Here is a 15,614-nt window from a genome sequence, read left to right on the forward strand (position 1 = left end):
GCAGTAACGCAGTGCTTTTATCCAGTCTGACAATAACAGACGAGTCTGAGAGAAAGATCAAGAAAGAGATCGAGACAGAGAGAGAGAGGGATAGAAGCTGAGTGAATCATTGCACTACGCACTGCTGTACAATGTAATAAGATTTTACTTATTTGTAAAACAAATCATATCAATATGCGAGAGTCAATGCCAATATTGTGGCAATGGCCAAAAAGAAATCTACGTAGGGGAAAGGCTGAAGTGTTCATTATGAAACTGTAGTACTTTTTGTTTGGCCCAGACAGCATCTGACCAGAGAGGTTGTTATAAGTCTAAGAGAGGAGTGAAAGAAGCCATAAATACTGTATGTCAAACTGGAACATCCATTCTCATCAAAGCGCCTTTCACAAAGCATCTGTAAAGGAATGTTCCATCTTAATTCCATGTCCCAGAATTGTATAAAAGGTGCAAACACAGAATGGGAGCCACTGTTGTTTTGCCAAAATATGAGCAGTGGAGGTGGTTACAGAGCAGGACAGGGAAACAGCAGGGCAAGATGCCAACATTGATTTTGCTAAACGTTACTCCTGTTATTCCGCAATACAAGCACACTGTAAAAATCACATACTAAGATGGAAATATGTGTACTTGTTTGGTTCAGTGTAAAAGAGCAAAGGCAGCATAATGAGGGGGTCTAACTCACTGTAGTAGCGTAGAAAATCTTGGGCTACATCCACACCAATACCACCTAGTTTAAAACAAAATCCTATCTCTGTCCAGAGGAGCTTTTTGTCTGTATAGCATACGTATATGACCATATTTACACACCTAAAAATGAATATTCACATACACTGCACATGAAACAAAAATAGATTATCTATTCTGGTTAAACAAAATATTACAAACAAGGGGCAGCAAGACTAAAGAAGACCAGGGATTTCATATCATGTACAAATGTCAAAGTGAAGTAGTTAGTTAGTACGTTTTAGAACCCTTTGCAATCCCCATTGGCAGTTTAGTCGGGCAGTGAATGCAGGTGAACATGTTATTTCCAAAAGTGGATTTCCTACACTGATGTGATTCATCTTTTGTAGCCTATATTTTCTTAGATGTACAATAGACTGTGAGAATTTAGGTCTAAGTATTGTGCAAGCCTAAGAGCACCAGGAGTTGATTAAAATTGCCTATTAACACAAGATAGATTACAGTACCAATTTGTTGAGAAAAAAGGAAATAAGTTTAAGTACTTTTTGTAGTTACTGTATGTCTGTTCTATATTGTTGTATTTCTTATGGGTCTGTGAATAATTCTTGTCTTATGACATCAGCCTACATAAGAAACCAATTTACTTTGTTTTTATTTTTGGGGTGGTGTTACCTTTCTGTTTGCATTTCAATAACATATTTTCCTTGCAATGTTGCCTTTGTGATGTGAATTCAATAAAATGTTCATCTTTTTCAAGTAGTTGGTTACACTGGATATAACAGCTTTTCTACAGAAATCAATACTTGAGAAATATGAACTGAGTTTTCTGTAAATATCCACAGCTTGTAACCACAGACGCACACTGTTGCCAGAAGTAGATTTCAAAGCCATATTTACAGCAAATGTGTTTTTATATTATATCATTATTGTTTTTCTATTTAATATAGGACACATTGTGTTAGGGACGTTTTCCCACCCATTTCTCTTCAATCTATATTGCCTCAACAAACTACTGACAATGGTGAATCTGGCCATGGTGCAGCATCTACGATTTACAGTGTGAACACAGATCTATTCATTACAAAGAAAGAGGGAGATTTAAGGCACTGCTTATGGTTTTCATATTAAAATGGGGGGAGGACAGGAAAGAACAAAGTCCTACCTACAGTGATACTTAAGGAGTACTGAAGCATGAATGGTACATTAAACTTCTTGAAAACAAATGTAGACGTAATGTGCATTTCACACAGGTTTGAGTGTGTTGAAGGCATTAATAGGAGGAGGGCTTATTCATTCTGGTCTTGAAAATAAAGAAAGCACTAAAAAGCTCTAAAATGTCAAATATACAAACTGCAACCAATTGATATTAATCATCAACCAAAGTAATAGTTTTTTGTGCACCCACACTAAAAGAAACTGTTGTTCAGATGCATTACAAAGCCATACAAATTACAAATGGCTCTAGGGGGAGCCAAGCTATTAGTCTAAACTCACCTGGTGAAGTCCGTCATCTCCATCATGATCATGCACATCTGCTTAGCCAAAACAATGATGTCATTGCCGCTGTCATCCCACTTGGATACCTCAGCATCCAACTTGCTCTTCTCTTCTTGGAAGCTAGCCACCTGTTCTGCAATCTTCGCCTTCTGCTCCTGGGGCAACTGGGCCATGATAGCCTGAAGGAGGAATTATGGAAAACGTAGAGGGTTAGCCCACTACACCTCAACATACTGTTAGTGATGCTTGTCATTTCAGTGTCTCCCAGGCATTTGTTTACATCATCCCAAATGGTTTCCATGGGTGCACAAGATGTTTTCTTCAAGGCAAGAGCATGAACCATTATGTACCTAGTTTAAAATCTCTCATTTAGCCACTATAGCTTTACATGTCTCTAAATGATAGCTTTGCTGTCTCCTCATCATCATCATCATCATCATATCATGGTATATTTTGGCTGAAAGGAGATATGCCTTATATATCTGAGTATTTATACCACTTTAGCACAATTACTATCCATGCTTGGGCTGAATGGTTGAAGGGCTGTTTCAAAATGTAAAAACAAGGCATTGAAATAGCTTGTAAGACAGAAGTGGGCAATCTATGATACAGATGAAGCAATATAACCTGGTCACTACATTTTTATTGATCTTCACCCATGTGTGTGTGTGCAGAAAATAAGAAAATAGATACACCATTGATTACCTGTAGGTCATGAGTAGTGATTGGGGGACTACTTTTGTATAAGTGAACAGAGGTTTACGCATCTCTCAAATAAGTACCCACCTCAACAAGGGGGGGAAAAAAGGGAAAAAAACTAACAAACAAACAGAAGACTGATCAAGAGTCATCTCTTGGACACAACCCAACCATAAACTCACTGGGTCAGAAGAGGATTTATTATCTTAAAAAAGAAATGATAATGATGATAATTGAAAGAATTCTAAAATGCTCGAGGATATGATGTGCAAAAGCTTATTTCACTGTGGCTCCTCAAGGTTCACACAGGGTGAAGTCTTTCACAGCGTGGCTTAGACACAAGAAAAGAAGACATGATGAAAAGATCACCAGTCTGATATAGTGCTAGAGGCTCAAGTATACTCCTGCAGTGTTTCCCCATTAATTATCGTGACTATGTCAGAGTGTCACAGAACAAGAGTGAAGCACAGAGGCTGGTACATTAAAATGAGTGTACATTCTAACATCAAACAATTAGATATATACCAATACTTACGACTGCACCCGTGTGTGTAAGTTATTACATTTTGTCTCGAACACACTGTCAAACAAGCCACATTAATTGAATCAAGCTGGAAAGCAATATTCATCTAAATAAGTTTACATATCAAAGCTTCTATGTCAATATTTAACTAATCTTCCAGTATGCCTTTATTCAGTGGGGTACCAGTCAAAGCAATCTTCAAAATTAATATAATAAGTGTGTAACTTTACTATATGTACTTTATTCTTAAGTGCATATGTCCTATTTCTTACAAGGCATTATTGATGTCATTTGAAAAATAAATGTTTTTTTTAGGCAAGAGATCAGAGTTAAAATATCTGTTAATACTACCAGGTAATTAAAAGCATACCCGTGCACTCTGGCCAGCAATAAGTTGGTCATCCTCTGTCTGCACACTGGTCCTGCTGCGAACATCAAAGTCCTCAGTCTCAAAATCAGAGTCGTCCAACTCCTCTGGAGTCTGTGGTGGCACAACAGAGAGAGAGAGAAGCAAAGGGAGGTCAGAGGAGGGAGAATGAGATAAGAAAAAAGGCTAGCTGTGAATAAGAAACATAATTATATTAGCATACAACAGTCTTTTAAGCACTACTAAATATCCAGCCTGCTTATTATCTATGAAAAATACCTTAGTGCTGCAAGCCATAGCAGCATGAAATAAATGCCTTCTTCCCATAGCTTGGTACAAGAAACTGTAAAGGCTAAATGAATTTGTAAATCAAGTGCAATGTGCTGCCTGTGCATTTTGAGAGGGGGAAATGAAAGTACGGTATGGTATCAAACATATTGGGAGCAAAATTCTACAGAGTTCCATCTGTCACTGCTAGATGTAGAAAGGCGAGTGAGGCATGAGATGTACTCTTCTGGAGTGTTGCCACATCATCTCTGGTTTTTTACCTTTTCTCCAGCACGGAACGTAAAAACAAGCCACCAGCAACTAATTTTCTATAAATATTAAAAAGAATTTCTATCTCAACAGGTAATGCTTACATTAAAAAAAAGACACTGACTGACAGGAAAATGTATTTTTTGGTGATTCGGGCACAGGGGAGATGATGTGGACAGATAAAGGTGCATTATCACACCTCTGCCGCTACTTGTGCTTATCCAGCTGTCTCAATACCTCTCTTGTGTAATGGATTTGGAGCCCTTGCATCTAAAAATAGCTGAAGGTCTCTGAACAACCTTACACTGCTTTATGGAATGTTGCATTGCTCTTGTTCTCAGGGGAATAGGGGTACAGTTTCAGATACAAAGCTGTAGTGACTCAGAGGCATCTCTTTCAACCCAGACAATGCTGTTCAGTGGGGCAGATATATCACCTGCTTTCGCCTGTGCAACAGATAAACTGTGAATGTGGGAGGGTCAGAAATAATAGCTTATGGTGCGCACACAGGAGCAAATTACCAAACAGACACAATAATAATTGTGCAATTAAATAAAAATGTTAATACTATTTTATTTTAGTTTTCATGCTGTGGCAAAACACATTAATATACAATATTCAATTTTGTACTGTTACAGCATCTCCAGGACGTGCACGATAATTAAAATGTAAAGTTTCACCTGACAGACACCCGACAAAGGATCACTATCATGTTAAAGGAATAGAAGACTGCCGAGCAGACCCTAGTCTTTTGTCTAGTATTTTCTGAACATGGGGACAGTGCAGTCCAGAGAAAACACCACATAGTTGTCTTTTGTGACTCTGTGCCCATTTCCTCATTGAAAAGAGAAATTGTTTTGAGGAGCCAGGAGAAACTCTAGTGGTATGATGCACTGTACAAATTACAAAGTAGAGACCGATGTCCACTGTATCTTGTAGCTCCCCAAACTTTGAGACACGGAGGCACATTCTCTGACGTAGCTATAAAACTTGTCTCTTCTCCTAATAAGCCGTGAGTGTGTTCTTATACTTTGCGAGGAAATACGCCATCAAAAACATTGATGTCAAAAAAACAATGACTTGCAATATTCCATATGTCTTTGGGTTTAAAAGCTTTACATTTCTACTGTCATGGGTAAACTAAGTAAAGGACTGAGCGCAGAGACGTTCTTCTCAATATAATTGAATGCATAATACATTTGTCACATTCCATTAAAAACAGCAATTAACAGTGAGAACAAGGGAACCACTGTGATGAAGCTGCTGGAAATTCAATAACTATTTCCAGTTGAATAACCAAAAGAGTAATCACCTCGAAACCTGCAATGATTATGTCTCCGACCTGATCAAAAATATGAACAAACTCAGGGGAAGAGGATCATTTTTCTCTTTACGTAATGAATGAAGTCTGTGTTAAGTCTCGTCGCCATCTTCTACTCTCAGTAAATGGCAAACTCAATCTGATGGATTAATTATAGATAAGCAAGATTTGTCATAAATCCTCAGGTATTTTTTAACACATATCCACACACCTACACACACCCACCCACCAAGTATTGTTCAGTCTATCCCACGGGTCCAGTGTTAACAGCTTAATCATTCTGGATAACAAGAGTGGAGCTGGGGCAGATGGAAACTGAATGTACTTCTCTGGCTCACAGTTTAACTAAAGAATGCTAATTAAAACCTCCATCTTAAATCAATTTCTTATTATAATGTAAATTCTGCATAATGCCCCCTCTCTCTCTCTCTCGTTTAGTTTTTGTCTATCTCTGTGCAAAATTATTAATGAGAGCTCGGGCACAGTTTTGGAGCACTACTGTCAACACACAATGTGCTGTCAAGACTAATGATTCCAATACAAAAGATTAAAGTGAGGAGAATAATGGAGGATGGAATAATACAATCAACCAGCACACTGTAGCACAAAGCAGTAAATATATAATTAGGTGCAGTTACACATGAGAAGCACCTTTACTTACTAGTTATATGATCAAGTCTTAAGAACTCTCTTTTTCGAGAATGTTTTGTTGTCTGCTCATTGTCAGGCACTTGCATAATGCTTCGATAGTGCCTATCCACCATCTGTCTCAGTTCTACTTCTACTCCAGCAAAAGCCATTAACCCAGAGACAACTAGGACTGTTGTTGGACTAGATTGCAAGTCTGGTCAATTAGGTCGACTCTTGCCTGAGACAAGTTAATCATTGGCTTCAAGAAATGCACGAACATGCAATTTCTCACGTACCATTAAAAACGGCATCTGGTCCCTTTCCCATCGCCATACTAACTGTTTTATGTATGAACACACACGTGCACTGCGTTACTATAAGTTAGTACTGGTATTACCATGCTGTGATTTCTGTTAAATATTTAACCAATACCACACGAGAGGGAGTGTTGTTGTGCTGAATATCAGCATTCAGCACAACAGCATGATGTTGTGTTATACAACAGTTCTACAAATGCTATTTATCGTTGAAATATGGCTCCACCGAAATGCTCATGGAATGCCAAACAAATGACTTGATCGCAACTGGACGGAACTAACTGTTGTATAATTAAAATTAAATGTTAGATCAATACTGTCCATGGTTAATTAATTTTAATTTTCATACAGGGTTTATGTTTCTACTTGGACAACACAGCTTCCTTACGTACTCGAAGGCACACCTTTCTATACATGCAAAAACATCCAGAAGTCAAAGAGCATTATCGAATTTTTATACTCCATGCACTGGAGATGACATGGTAGAAAATGCAACTTCTGCTGTTCAGATTTAATACAAAATCTGAATGCATCTGAAATGCTGTCATATACGACCGATACTAATTTTTACACAGCAATGATCTACAAAGGTATGTTCCAAAAATGTGTGTGTGTGGTGCGACTTACTCTGATCATAAGGACAGCCTTGCGAATGTCACGGATGCCATCATATACCAGACGGGATGCATCAATGAACTCGTTCTCATCCATAGGTTGTGAGGGATTTGCACTCAAGGCCTCCACTGCAGACTCCACTTGCTCTGTGAACCGTGGCATGACTGAAGGAAAGTGAGATAAAGGGTTAGAGGAAGAATGGAAAAATATAAAACACAAAAAAAAACAATCATGAAATTCAAAAACAGGAGTAAAGACAGGTAGATGACACGCATAATGATACTTTGAGTGAGGCATGGTTTGTGTTATATCATGTGAATATATAAAACCTGCATTTAACTGTACAACATCAATGGCAAAAGAAAGAAGAAAATATAAGTGTAATATATCAATAAGTACAACAAAAACTTATTAAATGTAAACTCGTAAAAACTGACTTCTAAAATGGAATTCAAATTGATTTTGGGTTAATACATTAATAATTTATGCCTGTATGGGGTGCTTGGTGCACATTTGTCTCACAGGTAAGAGTGCACGTCAGAGCAGAAAGCTCAGCAAAGTCAAATATTTGACTTTGCTGAGTTTAAAGGTGAATCACATTACTTTGTTGTTGACGGGGTGTGAAGGAATCTGACAATAAGTCTCACTGTGCTCTGCTTCCATAGATTGTCCCTCTCTCAGCATAAGCTGAAAAACTACCACTACTACTATTAGGCCTGTAGTACATATCATTAATATCAATTGAATAGATATGGCTGAATCTTCTCAATGTCTTCTCAGTCAGATATAAATTAGTGAATATTAAAAAGGTAACAGACAACGTTTCCCTGGTTCCCTTTTGGTCGTCTTTTCCTCAGAGCCAGTGGTATGTCACAGTAAATTTCTAAAGATATTGAGTTATCTCTATTCTTTACATTGTTTGTGTTTTTTTGTGGTGTAAATCAAGTTTTCATTTTTCCAAAAAAAACTCTTCCCTATGGACAATAGATAAACAGAATGATTGTTTTCACTATGTGAACATTTGCAAAGTGTGTCACGTTTCTGTTAGAATTACAGCAACTCAACTTCATTAACAGAAACTGCATTCTCGAGACCAGTTCAGAATATAATATTCAAACATTACAGTAATTTGCAGTAAAATCACAGTAAAAACTCAGAAGGGTTTTGTTAAACATGTTAAACTTGTAATGAGGAAACAGTAGAAAAACATTCAGTTCATATTCATGATGCTTGCCGCACTGATAAAATCCAGGAAGTAAGAATGGGGACGGAATCTTCAACCCTCTTTCTCATCACCTCTCGTAAGCCTAAATCTAATTTATGAAACTTTAAAGAACTGAACATTCTGTTTTAAGTCAAATGATTTCTGTTGGGCAGAAACAGATTAAAGTTTTCCTGATTCTGTGGTACCTGTATTTGTGAGGAGCTTGGTAGCCTCCAAGACCTTCTCTGTGTAGACTCCAGGTTCATAATTGTCCATTTCAGAAGTGACCACATGGACGACTCTGGCAGCTCGGCCTCGAATAGCTCCAGCAGTGCGATCCAAACCATCAACATCCTTCTCCTGCAGAGCGATGACACACTTATTCACATCCTCCAGTATGTGGTTCTCTGGGGACAAAAACAATGACGCAGTTAGTCATGTACAATTCTTATTAGTTTACTCACTTTGCTTAAATCAAAAATGAAATGTCAATAATGAGAAATTGCATAGTGAGGAAATTCACATCTTTCATTCTGTTTGCAAAGTGCTGAAATTAAGGGGGCCACTGGGAAGCTCAAGTATGGCGTGGGGGTGCAAAACAAATTCTCAGATTCTCCATTAGTGGTGAGCCTGTAAAATGCAAATGTCCACAGTGTAAATTACAGTCTGTCCTTGGCTGGAGGTGAGAGAAGTCAGTCTGCTTAATGAGAACTCTTTAAGGGTATGTCTGACAAACCATTTGTGTGCTTTAACACACACGACAGGATGTCAATTTCAGATGTTGTTCTGCTGATGCTTCAGTGCTTTCCACTGTAGAGACCAGTCACCTTTGGTATGTATGGTTCTCATCAGAAAAGACTAATAACCGGATCCTTTACAACAGTTTTACCTCCTCTTAAGAATGGTCTTAAAGGCTTTGCGCAAATCTGTCTTAATTCAGACCAAATGTGCAGTCTCCTGACAAAGAGTGTAACACTTTCACACCTTAACACTCGCACACACAAATCCTCATCGTTTCAACAGTACCAAACATTTTATTTGTCCATGCATGGCAGTGGCATGCAAAAAAATATATCTTACCAGACACAGAAAGGAAGTCGTCAATGGATGTGATGTCATCAACAGCATCAGTGAGGACGCGGACCTGCTTCTCCCACTGCTCTTTGAACAAATCCATATTGTCCTGGGCCACCTTACTGTTGGGCTTGGCAGCGAGGGCTAACGCTGCATTAATCACCTGTAATCACCCAATTACAGCCATTAAAGCTCCATTACAGCATAGCCTCGAGGCACAACATTTGCATAGGGTGATCGCATGAAGCCCCCATTCTCCCGCCTCAATGTTGGGACTACAGCATGATGTCAATTCATTCCTGCGAGTGATTATAGACACTGGGTGTTTTGAACGATTGATTGAAAATAAAACTAACAGCAGCTTGTTTTGGGGGAGGAAACATCTGTGAGTATCAAAGCTTAGGATGAATGGGAGTCATTAGACGAGATTAAAAAGAGCAGTGGCAGCATGGTGAGAGAGGGAGCTGGCACAGCTCAGGGGTACAGATGAGTGACAGCAGGTAGTTAGCTAGGTAAGAGGTTTTTAAGAATGGGCTCAGTGATGACACAACTTCAGGTGTTGATGTTGCACATTTCTAAATCAGTGGCACAAACACTTGAAATTGGGATTCAGTGGGAAAATAAATGCAGGATCTCATTATGTCAGTTCCTTCGTGTAATCTGGATATAAAACATATCTTAATGCTTGGTGTATGTTGAGTATTTGTGTTGCATGTTGTAGGTTTCTATGTTTGATTTGATTGTTAAAATTAACACATTGTAGAAAGAAAGGCAAATCCCACAACATTTTCTGAAATGTATGGAAAAATGACACCAATATATTTTCCTACCCAAGATTTACAGGTAATATAAGTGTGTTCATTTATTATGGTAGTTTTCTTTGACTTTAATTTAATTTAATTTAATTTAATTTAATTTAATTTAATTTAATTTAATTTAATTTAATAATTCAATTAGGATGAGTGCATGGAGAGAATATTTTTTTTACTTGTCAGATTATAAAATGCTTAACTGCATGTATGTAGGCCAGAACGATCTAAGGCTTTACTTAAAAATTATGATTTGTAGAGGGGAATGGAATAAAAAAAAAATTCAGTGCTGCTATATTACTGCTGTTAAATTTAAACAGATTTAACTCAAGCACTAGTAAATGTAGCAGTCTTTCAATGGGTTTTATAATTAATGAATTGGAGAGAAGTTGTGGCCAAACTGCTACATACCTGTGGGCAGAGAGTTTCCAGTTGAGATGCTGCCATACGGACCAGCTTTACTCCCTCCTCATTGTTGGAGATGGAGCATGCAAGGTTGGCCACCTAGACAAGATAAGAGTTAAAACACACAAAAAAATGTTATCCACCATAGACTGGGACCGACAAGTATGTGTTTTGATAAAAAGACAAAAATTCAACTTTGACAAGTTTATTATGTTAGCCTGGTTTAAAGATTATTCTCCATCAGAAATGAAGCAGCTCTGTAGCACAATCCCTCTGGAATACAAACACACTGCTGAGGATTAATCTATAAAGCTGCTAAAATTATACAATATAATGCCACAGAGGGGGAAGAGAGAAACAGGAAGGAGAACAAAAGCAACGCTACAGAATAAGTTGATTAAAATATAAGTTTGGTATTGCCTTTCCTAAAAATAGTGCACTTCTCAAAATGCAAATGTACATTGTAGCTCGCAAGTGAAGAAGAGGATTGTTCTCAGCAACTAAATGACAAGGCTGCCAGGTTGCCATTACATTCCTGGAATCAGAGAGGCAAATAGACCTGACACTTTCAAAAACTAGGGAGCCGGGTGAGAGCCAGGGTGCTGAAGTAAGCAAGTCTTGGCTTTGGGCTGCCAACGTTTATGGTTTGTGAGTTTATTCTCATGAACCAACCAACAAATCAAACTCTCCCACAATAGCTTTTTTAAAATTCCTACATCTTCCAGAGTATGCTTGTGCCTCTACTCTTCTACTCCACTGCTTCTACTACTACTACTTCTACTCTACTTCTGCTCTACAATTTAGGTCAGAGACTTTAAAAGAATCCCATTGGTTGGTTTGGATGAGCTGGCAAGAACTGTGCCACAGAAGGCCTGGGATGTGAGGAACTCTGCCAAAGTAGGATTATTCAATAGACCCAAAATGTTCTGAAACATAATCAATTACAAAGACAAAGAAACTGCTGAGTGCAATACAGCAAGAACTACTATCTGAGTCTTATTTTCGTAGCTGTAGAAGTTAGATTTCATTGAATCTAACTAACTTAAATGCTGAGAGAATGCTGAAATGAGACAATCTCACATGAGGTGTGAACAAAACCCTAGTTTAACTTTAAACATACAAGGTTGTTTGCAACACAATTGTTATGATCATACAATGTATTTGACAAACAAAAGCCAAATTATGATGTCTTTTTAATTACAAATAATAGAAGTTAAGGCTATGCATTAAGTCCTCAAACTAAACCTGAGTGATGTTCTAATTGCTTATGTTTGTTCAACTGAAATCTACTAAATACCAATAATAATAATAAAAAATAAAAAGAGTGGCAAATCACTGAGAATCCAAATAATAATATAATAATGATGATAATAATTAATAAAAATGCAGATGGTGGAATGCATCACTAGCAGGATATAGGAGGAGGCTGAATGAGTATGAAAGCTCCTTTTCTCCTCACTCCCTCCTATTTAACAAAATGCCCAATTCCACCTTACAATTCCTTAGCGGTTTTTTTATGATTTCTGTATGCTGGTGAAGCACCGGAACATCGATATAAACATATCCTACATCACTAGGCAAAAAAGTGAAGAGATTATTAAGTAACCCCAGAGGATAGGTGAGAGTGGTTTTACAAAGACTGGCACTGATGGTACTTTACTGAGACTCAAATTAAATTACTTAGATGATCTTTCATGTGGCCCAGCTTTTATTCCCACCATGATACCACTGGGACAGCAGCCATTTTATCATAAAGGGACTGTGATTGTAGCCAAACAAGGACATTCAAAAAAGTCATGTCAACTCCCACTTTTACCTGCCAAGCTTTTAAGCGTCATGAGAGGCAGTGTACGGCAGACATTTCGACAGGTCACAGTGGGGAAAGCACAGGTATAAATAATCAAGTTAATGATGAGCACGCTCCATTTGGCTACCTCAGTTTCAGGTTATATGCTGCCTCGCTGAACAGAGCCATCGTACATGTTATCACAAAACTCAGAGCTTTTACTGCTTAAAAAAACAAACATGTTGAAACGTCTGCAAGTCTCTGCAAACATTTACAACCAAATTATTTCCCAGTAAAAAAAAAAAAAAAGCTACATCTTTATCAGCCAAACAATATGCATTTCCTTCAGTGACAATGAATATGTGAAATCACTTTAAATGCATTAGGATCAGCTATTAAATGATGCTGTCTATGCAGATACATGAAGGACAACACTATAAACATTATGCTGACAGCCTTATCATAGTGTACTGTTTTGCTGTGCAATCCATTTAACCATGTTCATCCTATACACACTGGTTTAGTAAAAATGCTGTGTAACAATATAGAACATGTGTATTATATCGATTACAGATTGTTTTGATCAGAAATGTCTTATTATTCCACACTTTTATAAAATAAAAAAGACTTTAAATGATTGAAGAATGCAGAAAGGAAAGCTAAGTCCAGCCAGACAGGGGTAGATAACAGACCATAAATATTTCCCTTTGGCTGCCAGGAGAGAAAAAGTATAGGAGGAGTGGAGGAAATATGCAATATCATCATAGTTCTAAATAGAATCAGAATTTATTTTTAGTAGCTCTCAGTTAAATGGTTGGAGACTTCATAATACTAGGTCAGCCACGCCTAAAAACTGATGAGAAATCAGCTAAGATATTATTTTATAGAAGGAGGAAAGCATTAATTTTAAATATCAGATTGTTGAGTAAATGAGTAAAAGCCAGTTCATTCTGGCTTTAAACTGATTAAATTAGTTTATTGGGTCACTAGCCACACCTCACTGAAGTAACTATATTTTGATGTGTTGTATTGCAAATATGAGTTGTTGTTTTTACTACAAAACATTAAAAACATAAAAACATTAACTTACCTAAATAACAAAGACTAAACCAGTATTGCAACTCCTTTGTGTGGCTGAGAGCCTCAAGTTGAGTGGATGTCAAACTAATTTGATTTCTTTATTCCCACCATTCTCCCTCTGTTAATCATTCCATTTCATCTTTTCATTAGGATGAACAAGATACTTATTTTTTTCATAAGGAGAGAATTGAAATGGATTTACAGTATCTGATGAGGACATTGCAGACTGTGGCATATTCAACTGTCTTTCTAGTTTAAAGAATTGCACGGCAGTGGAAACCCACGCAGCATCCTGAGCACCATGGAACCTTTAAGAAGATAGGTGTGCCTTTTTTTCCCCAAGACTCCAGTGGTGACTGTTGACAAGTCAAATGATTCAATTAATTCTGGAAAAACAGAATTTTGAACTTCTTACTATTACAAATGATCAGCCTTATTTAATGTGTATCAACACTAGGTGTCAACAGAATAATGTTCCAACAAACAAGGGGAGAAAAGCTATTTAAAAAGGGGCCTATAAAATAAATGTGGGTCATAATATGTGTTGCACAAATGTGTGAGCTAATGGACCATTTGCCCCTGGGCAACCTAGGACAGTATGATGTCATAATGCCAAGTTAGTGTCCCTTTTACAACATAATAACCAGCTTATTTGATTTGCAGTTCATTAACATATATTATTTTAGATTTCAACTTGCAAATGGCATGAAGCACTTTGTTATGTTTGTTAAATTGATTGACTGATTGATTAATAATTCATTATTTAACTGTAAATGTGTGCAATATACAGTATGTAACTGGGAACATGTTGTTGATGATGTTAAAAAACAAGGGCCTATGTCTGACAATTACCTCATCGCTAACATCCTTACTACACTCAACGTATGCAGACACATGACTCAATTTATGACGGCAAGAATGAATCAGCGCTTGGCTGCATCTGCTCCTGCCTCTAAACCGCCTCTGGATGCAATCATTCACCCTCTAGAATATATTTAGCATCTGAACATACTTCAAAAATTATTCTTCATGCACGTCCTTTCTTGTGCACATAATATTAAAATGTTTTTATATGTTTATGATTTTCATACATTTAAGTGGTGCTTTTATGTGATGTGACTGTGCTACAAAGAATTTTTCATCTAAGGAGGAAAATACACTTTCATACAAGGAAAAACATTGCAGATTCCTGGAGGGTTTACACTATGTGTTGTACACAGGTTTTAGTATGTGTGTTACTGCAGTTGCAGGGTGTAATAAAAGATAAGTAGGAGCTTCATTAGTTACAACTGTAATTACAAATAAACTAGGGACCTCTTGAATGTAATGGGTGGAGCTTTTTTTTTTTTTTTTACAACCAACAATTTTCTATAATCTTTAATTTATATGGTAGCTCTGTGCCATTTATGTGCTCAGATATCTTGACTTGCCTATTTTCTTTTAATCCATGTTCACTCTCAGTGTCTGCAATGGTTTTTTTTCTTTTCTTTTTTTAAACTGATCAAATATTTTTCTTTTCTTTCTTTTTTCATTTTGCTGCTGGTGATAAAACACTTCGTATCAAAGGGAACAATAAGTATGGTCATAATTGACACTCTTCAGCTTCATTGTCATTTAATCAGTGCATTGGAGAAAAAGGTTGGCCATGTGCATTTGATTTGCAAATTGGGATGTTTGTGCAGTAAAACCTTACAATGGTCTGATATCACTTCTAACACTAGCCTTCAGGATTCATATAAAGGTCTGCTCCCCAGTGCTGTCCCCTTTTCCCTCTGATGTTTCAGCAGCTATCCCGGTGATGCTTATGCTTCCTAAGTCATGCTGGACAAACTGATCCAGCTACAATCATAGTCATTTCCCCATGGGAGAAAAGTCAAATGTCAGCACATGATGCTTTGACAATGGCATTCTTGAAATTGAAGGAAAGAACTCAAATGAGGAGGTGATGTCCAGGCAATAAGTAGTGCCTTGAAATATTAATACAGCACTACAGCACATGTGGTTTGGTCAGTAAGACATCATAGATCAAGCCGTTGCAGTAAAGACAACAGATTCCCAGAGGTAGC

General features: G+C 37.4%; 1 protein-coding gene across 2 annotated transcripts in view; it reads right to left on the reverse strand.

The window, feature by feature from the left end:
* Nucleotides 1–15,614, reverse strand: part of ctnna1 (catenin (cadherin-associated protein), alpha 1) — a 72,606-nt gene that overhangs the window by 18,158 nt on the left and 38,834 nt on the right. For both annotated transcript variants that reach the window (XM_058649202.1, XM_058649201.1), the window contains exons 10-15: nucleotides 10,689–10,781; nucleotides 9,475–9,631; nucleotides 8,601–8,801; nucleotides 7,203–7,354; nucleotides 3,774–3,884; nucleotides 2,179–2,360 (exon numbers count right to left, since the gene is read on the reverse strand). In XM_058649202.1, coding sequence (XP_058505185.1) covers nucleotides 2,179–2,360; nucleotides 3,774–3,884; nucleotides 7,203–7,354; nucleotides 8,601–8,801; nucleotides 9,475–9,631; nucleotides 10,689–10,781 — 896 coding nt within the window. The remainder of the gene's footprint in view (nucleotides 1–2,178; nucleotides 2,361–3,773; nucleotides 3,885–7,202; nucleotides 7,355–8,600; nucleotides 8,802–9,474; nucleotides 9,632–10,688; nucleotides 10,782–15,614) is intronic.

The sequence above is a fragment of the Solea solea genome, chromosome 14 (genome assembly GCF_958295425.1).
Source record: "Solea solea chromosome 14, fSolSol10.1, whole genome shotgun sequence".
NCBI classification, from domain to species: Eukaryota; Metazoa; Chordata; class Actinopteri; order Pleuronectiformes; family Soleidae; genus Solea; species Solea solea.